This window comes from Mustela erminea, chromosome 11 (genome assembly GCF_009829155.1).
Source record: "Mustela erminea isolate mMusErm1 chromosome 11, mMusErm1.Pri, whole genome shotgun sequence".
NCBI lineage: Eukaryota > Metazoa > Chordata > Mammalia > Carnivora > Mustelidae > Mustela > Mustela erminea.
The window spans coordinates 93,103,326-93,121,876 of NC_045624.1; the positions used below are offsets into that span (position 1 = coordinate 93,103,326).

The 18,551-nt window shown below is 66.5% G+C and overlaps 1 protein-coding gene across 10 annotated transcripts in view; it reads right to left on the reverse strand.

The window, feature by feature from the left end:
• CAMK2B (calcium/calmodulin dependent protein kinase II beta) overlaps positions 1–18,551 on the reverse strand; it is a 77,321-nt gene that overhangs the window by 790 nt on the left and 57,980 nt on the right. Inside the window, exons 7-19 of one of the 10 annotated variants that reach the window (XM_032305404.1) lie at positions 17,337–17,439; positions 17,168–17,251; positions 16,540–16,634; positions 16,289–16,411; positions 15,800–15,883; positions 15,179–15,221; positions 14,165–14,239; positions 9,811–9,851; positions 9,625–9,696; positions 8,340–8,384; positions 6,870–6,918; positions 277–352; positions 63–157 (exon numbers count right to left, since the gene is read on the reverse strand). In XM_032305404.1, the coding sequence (XP_032161295.1) occupies positions 63–157; positions 277–352; positions 6,870–6,918; positions 8,340–8,384; positions 9,625–9,696; positions 9,811–9,851; positions 14,165–14,239; positions 15,179–15,221; positions 15,800–15,883; positions 16,289–16,411; positions 16,540–16,634; positions 17,168–17,251; positions 17,337–17,439 (985 nt within the window). Of the gene's footprint in view, positions 1–62; positions 158–276; positions 353–4,926; positions 5,952–6,869; positions 6,919–8,339; positions 8,385–9,624; positions 9,697–9,810; positions 9,852–14,164; positions 14,240–15,178; positions 15,222–15,799; positions 15,884–16,288; positions 16,412–16,539; positions 16,635–17,167; positions 17,252–17,336; positions 17,440–18,551 lie in introns of those variants that run through there. The other 9 variants (XM_032305405.1, XR_004276948.1, XR_004276947.1 and 6 more) reach the window with 9 other exon arrangements.

An 18,551-nucleotide genomic window follows, 5' to 3' on the forward strand; every position in this document is an offset into this window, starting at 1 on the left:
ACCTGGAGGCCCGGGGGCCCCTGCTGTCGGGGGCGGCCCCCACGCCCGGCCCCGGCACTCACGGTTCTCGAAGTAGAATCTGTGGAAATCCATCCCTTCAACCAAGTTGCCCAGCGCTTCAGGCTCGAACGAGGTCAGGCCTGGGTCGCAGATTTTCCTGGGGGGCAGACCCAGGTGAGGAGAAGCCCCTGCTGCCACCTGCCCTCCCTTCACTGCAGGGAAGCCCCCACAGCCCGCCCCAGGCCCCCCGGGACCCAGCCCAGATGCCCCGCTCACGCGTAGGCCTCGAAGTCTCCGTTGTTGACCGCCTCGATGAGCTGCTCGGTGATCTTGATGACTTCCTGCTTCCGTGCTGCGGGGACACAGCCGCCCAGTGACCAAGGACCACCCTGGGTGGCCCTGCAGAGGGCCTAGGGCAGAGCGTCCCCAGCCCCCACCCGCTCTCCTCCCCAGGAGGGACCCGATTGTCCGGCTCCCACGGCTCCCTCCAAGGTCACCCACAGCCCCCACATTCCCAAGTCCATGGAGCCATGTCTGTCTTACATAGAAGGTCTCCATGTGATAGAAATACCACGTCTGGAGAACGCAGAAAGGGGAAGCAAAGCCCGCCATGACTGTGGTCCCCAGTCCCTCCGGCCGTGTCCCCTGGGACCTGACCCCCCGGCCTCTGCCCACCTAGACTCGGCTCCCAAGCCCCTGCCGCATCCAGCCCCTCTCCAGGAACATCTGGTAAGGGCTAGCTGTGAAGCGGGGAGGGCGAGGGGCAGGGTCTACGGGGCGAAGGCGGAGCAGAGGGCAGGGAACGGGGACGGGGGACTCGGGAGTCTGTGGGTCTCTCCCTGGAAGCCCACAGCCAGCTGGCTGGCCTCCCACCTGCTTGGGTCTCTACCTGTGTGCAGTCCAGGGCGCAGGCGCCAGCCCCCCTCCATACCCCCCACCCCCAGCATCACCAGCCCAACTAGCACCCTCCGTCCCGGGGCTCTGGGCTTCTGCCCACTTGGCCTCTGCACTGGGACAGGCCTGGCCCCAGGGTGCTGACCTGCGGTCCCCGTTCTCTCTTTAATCACAACTTGTTTCAGAGAATAACGCAGCCGCAACCCACTGCGGATTCAAACCTGGATCACTTTCACGGCCACGGAGACGCTCATAGAAATAAACCAGATAGAGCTGTGAGTGCCTGTGTTCCCCTAAATCTCGTGCTTCACTCCCCTCCCCAGAGGAGGACTACCCTCCGGTGGGTGCTTAACCGCCTCCATGAGGACATGTACACTCCCAAGTATGCACACATATCGCGTGTGCGCTCACACGGCTCCCAGGGACCTCGGAACTTACTGTGCTCCCCACAGTAAGCCTCAGACCCAGCCAGTATGGGATCCCACGAGCTCCTCCCCACGGGCTCCCTGCCAGGTCACTGCGCTTCCAGCAGCTTCCCTGGCTCCCCAGTGGCTCTCTGTCCCTGCCACTGGGCATCTGTCTGTACTCCAGCCACCAGCACCCCTGCGAACAGCACCCCTGTATGCTGATGCGTGGGCTCCAGTCCCAGAGCACACACAGCAGGGTCTCCAGAGGGGGACTCCGCATTCGGAAGCATGTACCACCCTGGCATGGGGCTGCACCGGCTCCTCCCCGCTGCCGGCACCCTTGGCTGCCTACGTGCCCCCTCCCACCAATGCCCACCTGAAATGTGGGCGCCACACAGTGCATGTGGGTCCAGGCGGGCCTCGTGTGCTGCATGGGGTCTGGAGAGTACGAGCAGCAGAAGCTCCGTGACACCCGAGGACTCAGGTGCACGTGTGCGCTGGTGTCACAGGGGAGGGCAGATGCCCATTTGCACGTGGAGATTCCCGTGGGCATGGACCTGAGAGTTTCTTCAGTCTCGGAAACCCCTCCCTCTGGACCCAGCTGTGTTTGTGCAAAGGCCCCCTTTCCATTTCTCACCCAACTCTATGTCTGGACCGTGCCAGGGTCTGGGCTCCGGGCTGTCTCACGCAAGCCCAGGCCCCACTGTCTGGTCGGCCCTGGAAGCTGGTCCCCAGCTCCGGGGAACCCACGTCCGCCCATATCCATCGGCAGAGCTCTGTCCCTGCACCCACCACACTCTATTCTCGGGCTTGGGACCTGAAGCAGGATGTCATCGGACATTTCGGGTCCCTCTGCATCCCCAGTGTATGACCTCCCGGCAGCCTGCCCACCCCTCTACCCTCTGCCTGAGCATTTCTGCTTTGGGGATGCTCACCCACTCTCCCAGGTCCCTGTCCCCACTGCAGTCCAGCTTTTCCCAGGGGACCCCAAGCCAGGCCCCTCCTGCCCATGTAGGGGAGGGCAGTGCCTGTGTGTCCAACACCCAACATCCGTTGGGCCCCCTTTTCCATATCAGCACCCCATGGGAGCCCTCAGCCAACAGCCCTGTGACTAGAATGGAATGACATGTCCTCTGTCTCATGTCCCGTGCATCCCGTACTGTGGTAAGTCCCCAATCTTGCCCTTAGTGAAGTCGTGTGGCGTGTTTCTAAGCCAATTGTAAGACAAAATGAGAGTAGAAAGTCAAAAGGAGGCATTGGGGTCACAGCACATATCGCCGAGTCCGGGGTTTGGGACCTGGTGTCGCTGATCTGCAGACAAGCAGGGGGAGATCGGCAGCAGGGCTGCTGCCTGGACCGACCCCTGCCCTGCAGGGCAGCCCTTCCTCTTCCAGAGGGAATAGGGGCTCCCCGGGAGGTGAAGCCGCCGCCTGTGACCTGCCATCAGCTCCCCCCTCCACCCCAGGCCCAGGCAGCTCTGCAGACTGAGCAGAGGCGTGTGGGCAAGGGTCTGGTGTGGGAGGGGTCCCAGCGGTGGACCGGAGCCCCTACATTCCCTCTCTTGGGACAAGCTAACAGGCTGGGAAAGGGTCTGGCAAGACCCCAGCGGCCCCAGGCTGGCCCTAATCCGTGTTGCTTGGCAGCAGGGGCACCAGGAGCCCACAACCCCCGCAGGCAGGCAGCAGCAGATTGGGTGTAATCCCTGATTATGGGGAACACCGCCTGGGCCCGTGGGCACCAACCCCATTTACACATGACGACAGCTGGCAGGCATATAACCCTGGCCCCAGAGGTGGAGACGGGGGTTGCCCGGGCTCTGACACCCATGACCGCGGATCTAGAGAGCCAAGTCCCCTCTCCCATCCCTCCCGGCAGACCCCCTGCTCTCAAAGGGGCTGCAGTGCTGGGGACTTGGGCGGGGGCACATGCCAGACCAAGGACGCCATTCCCCGGGGGCCTCAGCTCCCTAGGGCTCCCCACTCGCCTGCCGCTCCTGGCCCCCCAGCACCGCTCCCTTCAGTCCTGCTCAAGGCCCCTTCTTGTGGTCCTCACCTCTACGTAGAGCTTAGTTCAGGGCAGACCCCCAAGGTCAGCCCAGGATGCAGTGCTCACGGTATGCCCTGTCCTCAGAGCCCCCAACCCGGCCCGCGATGCAGACTGAGGGCAGCTCACAGTCCCGGGTGGGCAACCCCCCAGGGGCATCTCTCCACATCCCAGCCTCCAGTTTCCTCATCTGTGAAACCAGGGCCAAGAGGGGCCAGGGAGACGGGCACACGGATGCTGCCAACCCCTCCCCAGGCTCCGTTTGCACCCTCTCCCTCACCACAAGACCCCCCCCCCCCCCGCCCCAGCCCTGTGACCAGCCTCCGTCCCCGGGCCAAGGCAGCCAAGACACCTGCACCTGGCCTCGCCCCTCTGGCAGAGTATAGAGCACTTCTGCGGGGGCCCATTGCTATCTGGAGGCTGCCCCGTGTCCTCCTGGCCATTGGGGTGGGCGCAGCTTCCCCGCAGCCCCTATGCCCCCCACTGTTGGCGAGCTTCGCTCCCCCTGGTCCCTGCCCAGGCCTTCAGGCCCCGCACTCACCCAGCCACTCCCCAGCCATGCCCAGCCCCTGGCCCGCAGCCTCTCATCCAACCGCGCAGGCCTCCCTGCCTGGTGTCTCCTGGCAGGTGGGGGGAGACGCTGGGGGGGGTGCTGCAGCCCTGGGGTGTCACCCATCCCTGTAAGCGATCCTGGCGGCAGTCGGCAGACCGGCTGGCGCGACCGGCTCCTCCCTCCCTGCCTGGGGAGGGGCCGCAGCCCAGCACCGGCCCCTTGCCCCCCCCAAGCCCTCGCCCTGGGCCCCTGCAGCCAACACTGCGTCACACCGGCCACAGATCACAGGCGCAAGGCCTTCCTCCGGCCCGACCGCTTCTGATTCCTCCCTACAGGCGTTCACGCGCCCCTCCTTAGCCACAAGCTCCTGTTCTGAAGCCAAATGACACCTTCGTGTCGAATTCCCTGTGCTCCCCTTTCCGCCCGCTGCCCCCCAAGCCGGCCCCTTCCCAGAGTGAGGGGGCAGCACACCACAGCCGGGGGTCTCCACACCTGTGAGCCCCCAAGGAGCAGCCAGGGGGCCCCTCAAGGTGCTACTTACACAGGGCGGGTGGGGGGCCTGGGAGACCTGGAGATAGGCAGGGTGGCGGGGCCCTGGGCTTCCAGAGCTGAGCCCCTCCTCACCGTGTTCAGGATGGCAGAGAGCCTGGGGGCTGGGGCGGAGCGGACCAGACAGGAACGGGAGGCTTGGGGGGCAGCACGGGAGACAGAGAAGCTACGGGCCTACGAGCTAAGCCAGAGGGACGAAGGGGCAGAGGAGGACATGGGCACAGGGAGGGCAGAGGGAGATGCTGGGGGGACACCGGGGACGGAGGGAGTGTGGGGGGATGAAGGTGGATGCGAGGACACGAGGAGGAATGTGGGGCCCAGAAAGGGACATGAGGGACACGGGGGTGTGGGGGAGGGCACCAGGAGAAGTACAGGGGCATAGGGGGATGCAGGTGGACGTGTTGGGGGAAGGACGGGGGAAGTGGGATGTGGGGGATGAAGGGGGAGGGGGCGGACGGGTGGGACAGAGGGGCACGGGGACACAAGGAGGCACAGAGGGGATGTGGACGGGCGGGGGATGGGGAATGTGGGGGATGAAGGGGGACGGGGGGGCGGGGGCACAGAGGAGGGGCTTCAGGAACGTGCGGGCAGCACGCTGTTCCGCGGCCGTTCAGCTGCTGTGGCAGAGGGTAACCCCCCCCCCCGCCATGGACAGAGGCAGCCCGGCGTGTGCAGAGCCCAGGGAGGACCCAGCTGGGCAGCAAGGCCAGGCCTCCCTCCTCTCGCCCCCAGCCATGGTCGGGAGAGGCTACGCCTCCGTACGGCCCCATGGGGTGCTGCAACCGGGAAGGTCAGGCAGGCGGCGTGAGGGAGGCAAGACGCACCGTAGACCGCCCGGAGGGCCCTGCCCATGCCCAGGCCTGGGACACAGCGTTGGGGAGAGGCCTGGGGCGGCCTGCAGAGCTGGCGGAGGGAGGAGGAGGGGAGGGCGGCGGCTGGGAGCGCCCTGCGTGGGGAGTGCCAGGCGGTCAGCCCGGCCCAGGCCCTGAGCCTCGGGCAGCCCGGCGGTGGGGGCAGCTGAGGCCACGCACAGCGGGCGCAGGAGCCACTCGGCAGCAGGGCAGCGGGCCCAGGGGCACTACTTACACAGAGCGGGCAGGGGGCCCTCAGCGTCCAGGGCTCCCAAGCCCCTCCCCATTGTCAGGGACCCTGGGCGCTGGGGTGGACAGGAGGCCGAGCGTGAGCGGCCCAGGGAAGCAGTGCCATACTCGCTCCCACCCAAGCAGCCCCTGGCCAGTGTCTGGAGTGGGGGGGGGGCTCAGGCCGGTGGTGGGGGGAGGAAAGGAGGCCACCATGGAGGGTTGGGAGCAGAAGGGCCGAGGCAGCCCTACAGAGACAGGCTGCTGCAGGGTCCTCCAGGCAGACCCCGCCCACAGCGGGGCCCCCCCCCTACCCACTGACTTACGCGGAGAGCGCAGGGGGCTGGCGGGAGGTGGGCGTGAGGTAGGGGGTTGGCTTCAGAGCTCCAGGAGCCCCTCCTCACACAGCTCAGGGTGTCAGGGGCCCTGGGGGTTGGGGCAGACAGGTGAGACACTAACGGGAGACAGGAGGGCGCATGCGGGAGAGACGGGGACAGCACGAGGATGGGTGGGGTGGGGCTGGAGGACCTGAGACACAGCTCACAGTCGGGTCCAGGAGCGGGACACGGAGGACTGGAGACGGCAGGAGGGGCAGGCCTGGGCCCTTTAGGGCCGGCCCTGCTGCCCGAGGCTGCTCTCCCAGCCCGATGGTGCACTGGGGTCTGGGCCGGAGCAGGCTGGCCAATGCTCCTGCAGCCTCCCACAGGGCCGGGATCAGGGCAGAACTGCAAAGACAGGGCCTCGGGGGGGCCTCCGTGCTGACGACAAGGGCCTGTATCCGTCTGTTCACGGAAACCACGTGAACATCCATTCTCCCTTCATCCAGGGGCCTGTGCTCACCTCTGTTTTGGGGTGCCACTGTGTCCCCCAAACTTGCAGAATGGCTGGCCATCGGGCCCTGGGGCAGCGCTGCGGGCCTTCAAGGCCGAACTGTGACCATGTGGCCCAAAGGCTCCGGCGGGCCCACATGCCACCTGCCCTCCCAGGGGAGGTGGACAGAGCTGGGAGCAGAGGGGCCCTACTACACGGGTGCAGCCCACCCACCCTCAGGGGCCGTGGAAACACCCAGAACCCAGGCAAAGCCCCTTGCTGGCTGTTTCCTTAGTGGCTGCCAGCCAAGCAGGGTCACCAACTTCAGGAAGTTCAAGAGAAAAAAATCAAAGCAAATTCAACCATGAACTTGTTCCCCTGCAGGCTGGGAGCCGCCCCACTGACCAGGGCACCGGTCTCTTGGCCCGCATGCACTAGGCAGGCCCTAGGGGCTGTGGCCAAGCAGAGCCAGCACCCCGTGGACACCCCTTGCCCGCATCCCAGACGCCCCACCGTGCCATCTTCCAGATGTACCTTTCGTGTCCTCATCCTCTATAGTGGTGTGAGTGCTGTCCGATGACTCCTGGGGGACACATGGAGACAACGGGTCAGGATGAGGTCTCTGTCCCAGCCCGCCTCTGTGGGGCCTGGAGGTGCCCATCCCGGAACCCCACATGCGGTCACCCAGCCCCAGGCCTCAGCTGCTCACGTCCGCAATGGCCAGGGGCCCAGATGCGCCTTCTGACCAGACACACTTGGAGGAGAGACTCCCTAGGACTCTTCCGTAAGAGAGGAAAACAGGCTGTCTGGCACTCCCAGCGGAACGGGAAAGCTCCCCCAGCCTGTGCACTGTGGCAGACAGGGCGGGAAGGCTCCAGGAGGGCCTCAAGAGACTGGCCATATCCACAGCTCCTGCCCCAGCAGGGGCCGCCTGCCCCTCAGGCCTGGACTGTCCAGCCAAGCCCAGTTTCCCCGCTGTGAGGGCCTGTGAGGGTAGACTGGCAGCCCCAGCACCTCCGACCCCACTCTAAAACCAGCGGCCTGTCACCTGTCAAGGACTTCCCAGGAGGTCCGCCTGCTCCTGAGGTCCTCCAGGGCTCCTCCTATACCCGAGTGAACGCCCTGTGCTAGGCCCTGCCCAGCGATGGGGGTGGCCTGCAGCTTGTAGGATCGGGGCTCGTACCACAATCCCCCAAGGTTGTCTAGAGGCCCCTTGCAAGACAAACAGGAGCCTCACCCCAGACGTGGGGCCCAAGGAATAGCTGCCCCGAGCCACAAGGCAGGAGGACACCCAGGCCCCTTCTGGTACGTTGCATCTGTGCTGAGAGCCACTGGCCCCTGGTCCTGGCCCGTAGCCAGGATATGAGGGGCCCTTTGGGGAACTCGGGGTGAGTCCGACTGCAGGCTGGGGCAGGTGCCGATCCTAGAAACACAGCTTGGCAGCCCTCCGTCCCTCCCGCCACCCTAAGAGCCAGCCCCTTCTCTGGCCCCAGGTGTAGGCGCCCATGCAGCGGGAGATGCCGGGCGCGGAGCAGCGGCAGAGGCAGGCTGGCCCGGCTGGAAGCACTGGGGGCAGAGGTGAGTGATGGGGGCGGCCAGGGGCATCTGTGCTGCTCCTTCCTCCCGGCCCACGCCGGCTCTCCTCTCCTGGCACCCCAAGGCAGCCCTGCATGCCTGGCTCCCGGCTCTGCTGCGCCGGCCTGCAGATAGGGCTGGATGGACAGCACGGAGGTCCTGAGAAGCGGACCCTGCTCTGGGCCCCCACTGTTAACAGTGACTCGGTACAGCCACGCCTAAGATGGCAGCACCTGGGGCCTCATTCCGAGGGGGCAGCCGTGGACCTGTGGGACTCTGTCCTGCCTCAAGAAGGGTCCCTATACACCTGCCCCCCCAACTCTCAGCACAAGGGCTGCCCCGGGTCAGTGCCCCAGACCTGCCCCTGGCCGGGGGCCTGCCTTCTGCCTGGGCACAGGCTCCCAAGGGGGCCAGTGGGTGCGGTAGTACCTTGATCCCGTCCACGGGGTTATGAATGACGGTGGTTTGAGGCTCCTACAGAAGAAGGAAGCACAGAGGAAGGAAAGAGGGAAGTGAGAGGAGAAGGCAGGTGGAGGGAGGAGGCAGCCGAGCGTGCATGGCAGGAGGCAGAGCAGTTGGGGGAGGCCCCACGGCCAGGAAGGCCAGAGAGAAGCACGTGCGCCCACGGAGCGCAGCACAGAGCGTGGGGGCGCCGGGCAGGGAACGAGGTCCTCCTATCCACTTGCCTTGCCGCCTGACCCTCTGCCCTGGGATGGCCGGCATGGTTTTGAAGATGTCATGGGAGTGAGGGTGGCATATGGAATGGATGGGGTCCGAGATGGGGCTGGCTGTGTGGGACCCTCCCCTCCGGGGCTGAGGCTGCCCCCGCGTGCTGGATGGCCACTTGGCGAGCCCAGCCTTCCTGTGGGCATGCAGGGCTGGGCTCCGCACGATCTCGGAACCTGGGCCCCGGCAAACCCTGATCTCTCGGGGCGGCCAGCCCTACACAGGCCGTCATGGGCTCATAGCACCCTTGCACCATCACAAGCCACGCCACCAGCTCGGGGGGGGGGGGCCCTGGCCAGGAGCCATCCCCTGGCCTCCCGACAAGAGAGCCAGAGCCAACGGGCTCCTCTGAACTAGTGTCTGCCCACGCCTGCCCAGCCAGAAGCCCCCGAGCCTCCTCCACCCCTGCTGGGCAGCCACAGGCCAGCACAGCCACGGGGCTGTGTCTCCCGGCGGCTGGGAGCCTGCGGGGTACAGCCACCCACAGGAAGCTGCCCTGGCTGCTGCTGGGTCATCACCAAGCCAACTGCCACAGCGGCTCATCTCCCTCCAGATCACTGGGGGGCTCCACAGCTAAGACCAGCCCCACCCATGGTTCCTGGGAGACACCAGAGGCCTCAGCTCCAGGGTGGCGCACCCCTGCAGCAGCCAGGAGGCTTCTCACCACCCAGCCAGGCCCCTGCAGGGTGGCCAGGCACAGACGCTCCAGGTGGGCCTGCTGAGGGCAGAGTTGCACAGGGCAGCGCTCCTGAATGCCTCTCAGAGCTGACCCACAGGTGGGACACTAGGCCAGGCCCCTGCGCAGCCCCAAGAACCCCCCAAAAGGGGCTCGGCCCTAATTCCACACCCGAGAGCAAGGGGGAGCTGGAGGGCCAGGCACCGTCCACTGGAGGTAGCTGGGGCTACACCCCACCGCACCCCAGGCCTGACAGGTGGCCACTGCACAGCCGGGCTGTGGTAGGGCTGTGGGGGCCAAGGAGCGCAGTACCAGGGCAGCCGGAGGAAGTGTCCCCTTCGGGCTGGTGGCAGCGGCGCTGTTCTTGGTGCTATTTGTCTGGGGCTGTGGAGAGAGGAAGAAGTCAGGGGGGAAGGAGCCACACCCCTTCCCAGGGCCTGCCCGCCAGGGAGGGTGGGGAGCACGGCCACAGGTGGGCCCCAGGGCCAGGGCACTCACCTTCCCCGCGTCAGCCTTCTTGTTGAGTAAGCTCTTGGCTGCTGCATGGGGAGGAAACGGGCAACATGAGCAAAGCACCTGCAGCCCCCGACTACCCACCCCCTCGGGATGAGCTGACTTCAGGGCCAGCTGGGCTCTGGGGATCCCCAAGAGCTAGGGGGCAGCCAGGGGACCCCAAGTCCCAAGGCAGGGTGGCATCTGTCCTCGGTGGAAGCTAAAGCAGGTCTGCCCAGTTCTGAGCCTGGCCATCCTGGAGAAGGCCCACAGGAGACCCAGGACAGCTCAAAGCTCTCAACCCCAGGACAGGCCCCTTCCCCAAGCCATTCTCCATGATCCTGCAGGACACCATGGTTTCGTGTCCCACACGGGCCCTGCAGCTTGTGGGCAGTGTGTAGGCTCCAGCAAGGAGGAGGCAGGTGCTCCCCCCGCCCTGCACAGGAACATAGGATGGGGCACCAGGCTGGGGTGCTGGGCCATCTGCCTGTCACCTGCCTGTGTTCCCGGGCAGGGGCCGGCTGTGGCTGGCCACCCGCCCACGTAGGGAGGGGCTCATCCCAAGTGTGGGTGGCTGCCTGCCATCAGCCTCCCACCCCCTCCCTGGCAAACAGGACTCAGTGCCCTGCCCACAGGCCCCCTGGCTCAGCACCCGGGGCCTGCCTCGTTCTTCAGGAACCAATCCTGGAAGTCCTGACCTTGGAGTCATTTCCTGGCCTTACCGGGGCAGCATCGGCCCCAACACAGGCCCCTCGGCCCACCCCTGAGGCCCCGGGGCTCTGATGGGCTCAACAAGGTGCCACCCGTGGGGAAGGCTCCAGAGGGCCCCCCCACATCTCCGGCTGCCCACCACCTGTGGGACACCCAGCAGAGTCGCCCCAACACGACCACACAGAGGTCAGGGCAGCCCGCCACCCCTCCAAGTCCCACAGCATCTGGGCCCTCCGCAGTGGACAGCGTTCGTAGAACAGCTGCCAAACCAAGGGAAGTTGGCTTACCTTCCAGGGAAGGAAAGGTGAGGAGGGAGGGAGGAAGTAGTAGGGAAAGAAAGAAAACAAGATTCACGTGGTCAGGCAGGAGTGCAAGCGTGTGGCCCAGGACCCCGCCCGCCCCACCAGCACACCAGGCCCAGCGCTGCCCCACCTGTGCAGGGCAGAGCGCCGCAACAGGGGCCGAGGCCGGGGGTGGACCCCCAGGGCTGCTGCAGCCCCCCACCCTGCCGTGGGTCCCCAGCCTCCAGCTGGCCAGCTGTCCCTGCAGCCCACTGTGGTTCACGGGGGGCGGGGGGACTCTTGACAGCGGGAAACATCCCTGGAGGCCATGGCGCCGGGCTGCTGTGCACACCGGGACCCAGGGAGAGCCGCAGTTCTCCATGAGGGGTCCCCACACTGGCAGCCTCAGCGGCAGCACCCAGACCCCCCCACACTTCCCAGGGGTGGTGGGGCCTCTGCTCTAGGGGGCTTTAATGCTGCTTTGGTTTGAGACCACCGTCAGGGGCCCAATCCTCTGGACTGTGGCCCATCTTTCTCTCTGTGAAGGTCCCTTTGCCACCCTCCAGGCTCTGTGCAGGGACATGGGTGATGTGCTCGAGCAGAGAGCCCTGTGGGGCTGTCCAACTGCCACCCCAGGGTTGGTCTCTCCCCACAATCTGTCCACTCTCTCAAAGGCTTCCCCACCAAGAACCATGGGGCTGCATGTCACCAGAGACCTGCCTCTTGGCCCATGCCCCGGTCCTGCAGGCTTCCCCGCCACGAGAAGTGTCGCAGGATCCCAGTCAGTGCAGGGGTGACAGGGCCCCTCTCTGGCCCACCAGGCCTGCCCGCCTGCAGCACAGCCTCCCGGTCTGGCGAGGCTGGATCAGGACCGCACCCCAATGCCTGCAGGCCCAGACCCGTGAGCGTCCCAGGACCAAGACTGCCATCTCCCAAAGGGCCACTTCCCCTTGTGGGGACCCTGGAAACCACCAAGAGATCGGCTCCAACCCACCTTCCCATAACCCAGCATGGCGGGACAGCCCGAACCTGTGGACATGGGAGCTTTTGCACCTGACCCCCGCTGACCTCAGTCCCCTGCTCCCTTCCCCAAGTCCAGCGCACAGGTAGGCCACCTCCCCCAACATGGGAGTCATGCTGAAGTCGCACAGCCCAGGGACCCCATCCTTGCTGGCTGACCAGCAGGGCCAGGGTCCTCCAGGGGCCCGGAGGAAAGAGGCGTCCAGCCCAGCATCCCAGAGCCATGCATCCCCACAGAACCCGCACAATAATGCAGAGCGTCCGAGCCGGCCCGGCGCACCGAGGAGACACAGCCTGCCCTGCCTGGCCTTCCTCTCGAACCGAGCCCTGGTGAGAAGCGGACGGAGACCCTGGGGCAGGCCTGGATCTCAAGAGGGTCCCCCTCTGTCCCTGACTCTCCAGACCCTGCTACCCGAGACGACAACGCCCCAGCAGACTCAGACGGCTCCGGTGGGGCCCGGGCTCCAGAAAGCCTCACAGCGGACACCCAGCCCCTTAACCGATCCCCAAACACCTCCGCTGAGGAACTCCCTTGGACCAGCGGCTACAAGACACAGGACAGACCCCTCCTGAAAGCAGCTCCTGGAAATTCCTTGCCTCCAGGGCCCTGTGGACCCCGTCTGTACTGGCAGTACAAAGCACAGGGCACTCCCTCCATGCTTTCTCAAGTCAGATGCGCGAGTTGGCAGCAGGTGCCCTGGGGGGGGGTGGACTGAGCGGGTACCCCAGACCCGTGGTGGACAAGCAGAGACCTCAGGCCGGCCACGGCTGCCCTACAACCCCAGCTTGCCCGCCCCCTCTCGGGGAAGGCCGAGACGCTCTGAGACGCTCTGACGACCTGCGGCATCCGTCTCCACGCAGACCCCACAGGCTCCTCTGGCCAGGGCGCTGCATCACCCGGGAGGCTGTCCCCTATGGAGGAGCCGTGGCCTTGAAACGGAGAACCCCGCCCAGTGCCACTGGCCGAGGTGGGCTGACCTCAGTCCAAGGCCCAACATCTGGCTCATCCCCTCGCCGGCGGCCCCAGACAGCCATGCTGGGCTCCGTCCGCATGCACTGACCGCCTCGGGGACCGAGCAGCCCCAGGCGCCCCGCAGGGCTGGGCATGCACGCGGCGCATGCATCCGCGGCGCATCCACGGTCCACGGCAGCTGGGCAGGCGCAGGCAGGGGCCCCGCCGGAGGGCAGCCCGGCGGCCTCGCTCACTGCACTGGGCAGCCGCATTTCTCCAGGAGTGCCCAGGCACCCTGCCCTTCTCCCCGCCATGCGCTCCGGATGGCCCTCCGGGGGCCTTGCCTGCCGGACATGTCTGCTGGGCTCACAGAAGGGCACAGACCATCCTCCCAGAGGGTGGCCCTGCCCGGAGTATCCCCAGGAGGGGGCAGCTAAGGAATGCACCCCCTGCGGGACCTTGAAGCAAGAAATGGGGTGGACAGCTGGCTGGGGCCAAAGCACAAGGCACCAGGAGAAAACCGGACCCCGCGGCTCCGTCCAGGGAGCCCTGGGGTCGGCCCTTGGCTGCAACAGGCTCTGTGCACCCTATGCCTGCACTGGCCTTGGCTCGGGCTGGGCTCCTGGCAGGTCCTGGGGTCTGCTAGCCCTCAGGGCTCTGGCCAGCTCACAGGGGGATGGGCAGGAGCTGGCCTGAGGCCCCTGGGAGGAGCAGGGTCCAGAGAAGCAGCCTCTCTGCTCATACATTTGGAAGGAGGCCGGGGGCCTCACAGAAAGACCCAACAGGACATTCTCTGGGGGCTGAGGCCCCCGTCCTGGAGCTCACAGGGCAGACATGTGCACCTCGGACCCACACAGACCTCCAGCTCCAAGCGAGTGCCAGGAGCAGCATGGTGCAGGTGCTTGTGCACGGGGGCGGGCCAGGCAGGGAGTGAGGGGGGCTGGCAAGAGAGCTCTCATGGTGCAGGACCTCTGCCCCCAAGCCTTCTTCCCCAGAGCCCCCATTCAGGGTTCAGACCCAGCAGCAGCCCTGAGGCTTCCTACAGGTGGTCAATGTCACTCTGAACGGGAGTCACGACAGACAAGCAGGGAGAGAGATCACAGAGCACAGGGCTCTGACCAGAGGGGTCTCCTGACCCCCAGACTCAGGGGCCAGGACCAAGGTCCAGTGAAATGCATCTGGGAGGAGGCATGGCTCGGGTCTCCCCTAGCCTGAACCCTCCTTCAGTGCATGGGGTCTGAGGCTGCTGGGACAGCGGGGGCTGCCGTGTGGGATCTGTCCCCGGCGGGAGCGGGGGCTCCCGGGGCCTCGGGGGCAGCTCCGGAGGCCCGGCCGGCAGCTGCGTGCAGCGAGGGGCTGCATGCCAACAGGCGGGACCCTGGGCAAGAGCATCTACCTTGTTCCACCAGCCCCATGGTGGTGCCGGAGGCCGCGGTGGACATTGTGGCCGGAGCGGTGGTCTGTCTGCCCACTGTTAGCACCGGGTTAGAGACGAGGGAGGGGCGGACACAGACGGGGCGGGCAGGGGAAGGGAGGGGAGAGACAAAGGAAGCAGAAGAAGATTAGAGTCCACAGTTGGGTGGCGGATGGTTCCAGAGTCCCGTTCACAGGAGAGTGGGAACAGGACTGGGACTGACGGACAGCTGGAAAGGGTCTGCCTCCTTTCTCCTTAGAAACCCCAGCGGGGGCTTCTCGCGCCCAGTGGGCATGCGCACAGGACAGGACCCGTTAGTGTTGGTGTGACACATGCCCCCCCGTCCCGGCAGCACAGTACCACAGCCAAAGGAACAGGATGGGGAGCTAGATGCAGACGAACAGGAATGGACCCCAGACGCTCCCGCACCCAGTGACGCGGGCGACACACAACCACAGGACAGCCAAGGGGCCACCTGCCCCGCGGGTGACGCTCTGCCCAGTGGGCCTGCCAGGGCCCCTGGCCTTGGGGTCGCTGACAGATGCCCCCATAGCAGCCACACGCCCCCAGCCCCGCCCACCCACAGCGCCCCAGGCGGGTGGCCGCCAGCGAGTCCAGAGCTCGGTGGAGAAGTCCCGGGTCCTCCTCTCCCCTCCCACACACAGAACGAGTGCTCAGAGGGCTCAGGACAAGGCCACGGAGGTGGCGACCAACACCTGGACAGACACACAGGGCTGCGGCCCAGACGGCAGCGAGGACACAGACCCAACACGCAGGGACAGGGACGTGTGCCGGGCGGCCTCCCAGGCCGGGCTGGGTCGGGGTGGGGGCAGACCCTGGGGTGCTGCCCAGAGTCCAGGCCTCAAGGTCCTGAGCAGGCAGAAGGCCGCTGCGCCGTGGGGAAGAAGGGCCGGGGGGAAGGGGGGCGTGAGAGGGGCGGGCTACCGGCAGCGGCTCCCTGGGAAGCCTTCCCCTCCGCGAGCTGACCGTTCTCACCTGAGAAATTTCTTGTGGCCAGCATGGTGGTGAGGATCGCACCCTGGGGAGAGACACGCAGCTGAGGCCAAGCTACCGCAGCCCAGACCTCAGCCCGGGGGCACCCGCAGGATCTGGGTCCCGGCCTGGCACCCCAAGAGTCTACTGGCTCTCCAGCTGCTCAGGGACCGGCCCCCGCTTCCTGAGTGAAAACAGAGGCTGCCCACTGAGCACAGCTTCCAGGGGCCTTCAGGACCCCCGGGGCTGCTGCGGCTGGCCTCCTCCTCCTCCCCCGCCCCGCCTGGCCACCAGCGGCTCAGGCTGCTGTCCACACCAGGCCTGCCAGGGTCTGAGGCTGCCCACCCACTCTTGCTGGGGCACGGGGCAGCAACCGGGGGCACCTGCACCTCCATAGCCCGGGGGGGTCCCCAAGCGCCGCTGCCATGCAGGGCTGGATCTGCCTGACCCGTCTGCTCTGGGAGGGTGCCAGGATCGCCAGGACCCCGTGCCTTCCCTCACCCAGCCCGCCGGGACCCCTCTGGCCACTCCTGGCCTGGGGCCATCAAGTCACAGGCAAGCCCCTAGTGGACAAGCACGCGGACTGTGGGATAGGCGGGCTGGGCACTGAGGCCCAGGTCTTACCTTGAGCTTCCTTCGGGCGTTGAACTTTTTCAAGCACTCCACGGTCTCCTGCCTGTGCATCATGGAGGCCACCGTGGAGCGTTGCTGTGGGGAGAGGGGCCGTCACACCCTGCTAAAGGCTCCGAGAGGTCTTTGTCCCTCAGGGAGAGGGCTCAGGACAGCAGAGCTGTGCCACGGCCCTTGTGCCAAAGCCACCAGCCGCCCACTGCAGCCAGAGCTCAGCTGTCTCCCCCCCCACCGGCTGCCCAGCCCTGAGCCCACCGCCCCTTTCTACCTGGACCCCCCCCCACCCTCCTGGCTCTCCCGACGGCCGTGTCCCCTACCCAGGCCGTCTGCCTAGACACTCCGTCCCCTCACACACAGGCCGGACCAGAGACGGAGGCCTTGACAGCCCGCAGTGGGTCCAAGACCCCTGAGGCGCACAGCCAGGAGACCCGGGATGTGCCAGCAGCGGGCGGAGGACCCCAGGGTCTGCGTGCGGGGACTTACGCAGACCCACGGGTGCTTCAGCGCCTCGTGGGCTGTGATGCGCTTGGCGGGGTTGATGGTCAGCATCTGGTTGATGAGGTTTTTGGCTTCAGGAGTGACTGTGTCCCACTCAGGAGATGGAAACTAGAAACGGAAGCGACAACGAGGGAGTGTGAAGCCCCCTCCCCAGACAGCATCCAGGGTCCTCTGAGGTCTCTCACATGGGCCTGCCTCCCCGAGCTGAGAAGGGGCAGAAAGGGTCAAGCACTCACGTCGTAGGCTCCCGCCTTGATCTGCTGGTACAGCTTGTGCTGGTCCTCGTCCCAGAAGGGCGGGTAGCCCACCAGCAGGATGTACAGTATCACCCCTGCGCAGAGCAGAGCGCTGGCCTCATGCGCTGCCCTGCCTCCACCCCTCCCTCAAGTCTCCTCCCCAGCCCCCCACTCCCTGCCCCCTAACACCCCTCCACCCCCTCTCTGCACCCCTCCCCCAGGCCTCCTCCCCACACCCCCACCTCACCCCCAGCCCCCCACTCTCTTGATCCCCCTTGTAGGCTCCACCCCTAGCCCACCCCCATGCCCTCAGAGCACAAGGGTCACGTCCAGGACTCAGCTCCTGCAGCGACCCCACCACAGTGGTCTGCACGAGGTCCCCCACCCACCCCACTCTGTGCACTCCTTCTGGCCCAGACCTCTCTTCTGGGTGCAGGGCAGGCACTGGGGTGGTGGGCTTCAGCCAGGTGGGCCCCACCAGGGTCACATGAGCAATTCTAGTCTGGGTGGGGAGGGGGACTCCTGGCGGACAGCAACCCCGAGTCAGCCCAGGGGCAAGCCTGGCACGGGCGCAGGGCTCCCTCCACCGCGGCCCCGTGGCCCCACCCCACCTCCACAGAGGGCTTACCGCATGCCCAGATGTCCACTGGCTTGCCATAGGCCTCCTTGCGCAGGACCTCTGGGGACAGGTAGCCTGGCGTGCCGGCAAACCCTGGGGACAGGGCAGAGGCGGTGTGAAGGCCAAGAGGGCAGCAGACCCCCGCCCTCGGTCCAGGCGACCAGGGGTCCCCACTCACCGAACCATGCCTGCTGGTCCCCCTGCACCTCAATGGCCAGGCCGAAGTCCGCCAGCTTCACGGCCGCCCCTTTGCACTTGCTGGCCAGGAGCAGGTTCTCAGGCTGCAGGGAAGACGACACGCCAGTACGCGTGAGGGTCACGCCACAGGGCACGGAGGGGAGGGGGCACAGCAGATGGGATGGTGGTCTGCAGGCTGACACCCTGCCCGTGGGAGCTGCCCCAGCAGATTCCTTGTGACCCAAGGGGGCAGAGGGGAGCTGTCACACCCAGGCCGAAAACTCAGAAAGTGGCAGGCAGACTCGAGAGCCCCTCACTAGCCTGGCAGGCAGTGCGCTTGCCGTGTCCCACATCTGGTGCTCAGAGTCGGTGGGGGGCTGCCTGAGGAATGGCGCCCCCCCCCCACCAGAGGACCAGAGTAAGGAAGCAGCGCAGAGCATCTGACCGCCCCATCCCTCAGCCTCGGGCCATCCAGCACCCCCAGCGGGAAAAGGCCCCTTACATGCCCCCGCCTCAGGAGCAGCGCTCTTGAGCAAGCTGAAGGGACTTCATCCCCCGTCCCACAGGAGCACCACAGGGCGCTCTCTGCCCTGTGCCCTGTCCATGGGCTGCCCATCCTGGCCTGGCCGCCTTCAGCGCTCAGTGCAGAGCCCTCAGAGCTCTGGCCTCCAGCCTCCCTCGTCCCCGACCGCCAGAGGCCCTCAGCCCCCTCCCCAGGCCACCGTCCCAGCAGGCAGGCCCACTGAGAGTACAGCCGTGGTGGTGCCCCAGGAAAGACCCAGTTAACAGTGCTGGGGACCCTGAGGCGGCAGAATGTGCCCACGGCCCTTGGAACCCATGAAGGATGCCAGCCCCGTGGCAGAGACCAGCACTTCTCCGGGCTCCACACAGCTCGCCGGGCCCCATGTCCCCAGCACGTCATCTGTATGAGATGTGCTGTGGACATGGGGTCCTGCTGCCCAGCACAGCCCAGAGGCCCCCACACGTCTTTGTTTGGTCAACGTGAGTGGGACTGGGGGGCCCCCACCTCCCCTCGCACCCACATCGAGGGGTCTGAAGTGGCCGGTAGGACTGCCATGGATGAGGGCTCAGCCCCAGAGAAGAGTGGGGGACCCCTGCTCCCTCCAGTTCCCTCACAACCCCCCAACACGGTGCCAAATCCCTCTGCTCTCCCCACGCAGCACTCGGCTGAGCACAAACCCACCACGGGATGGCC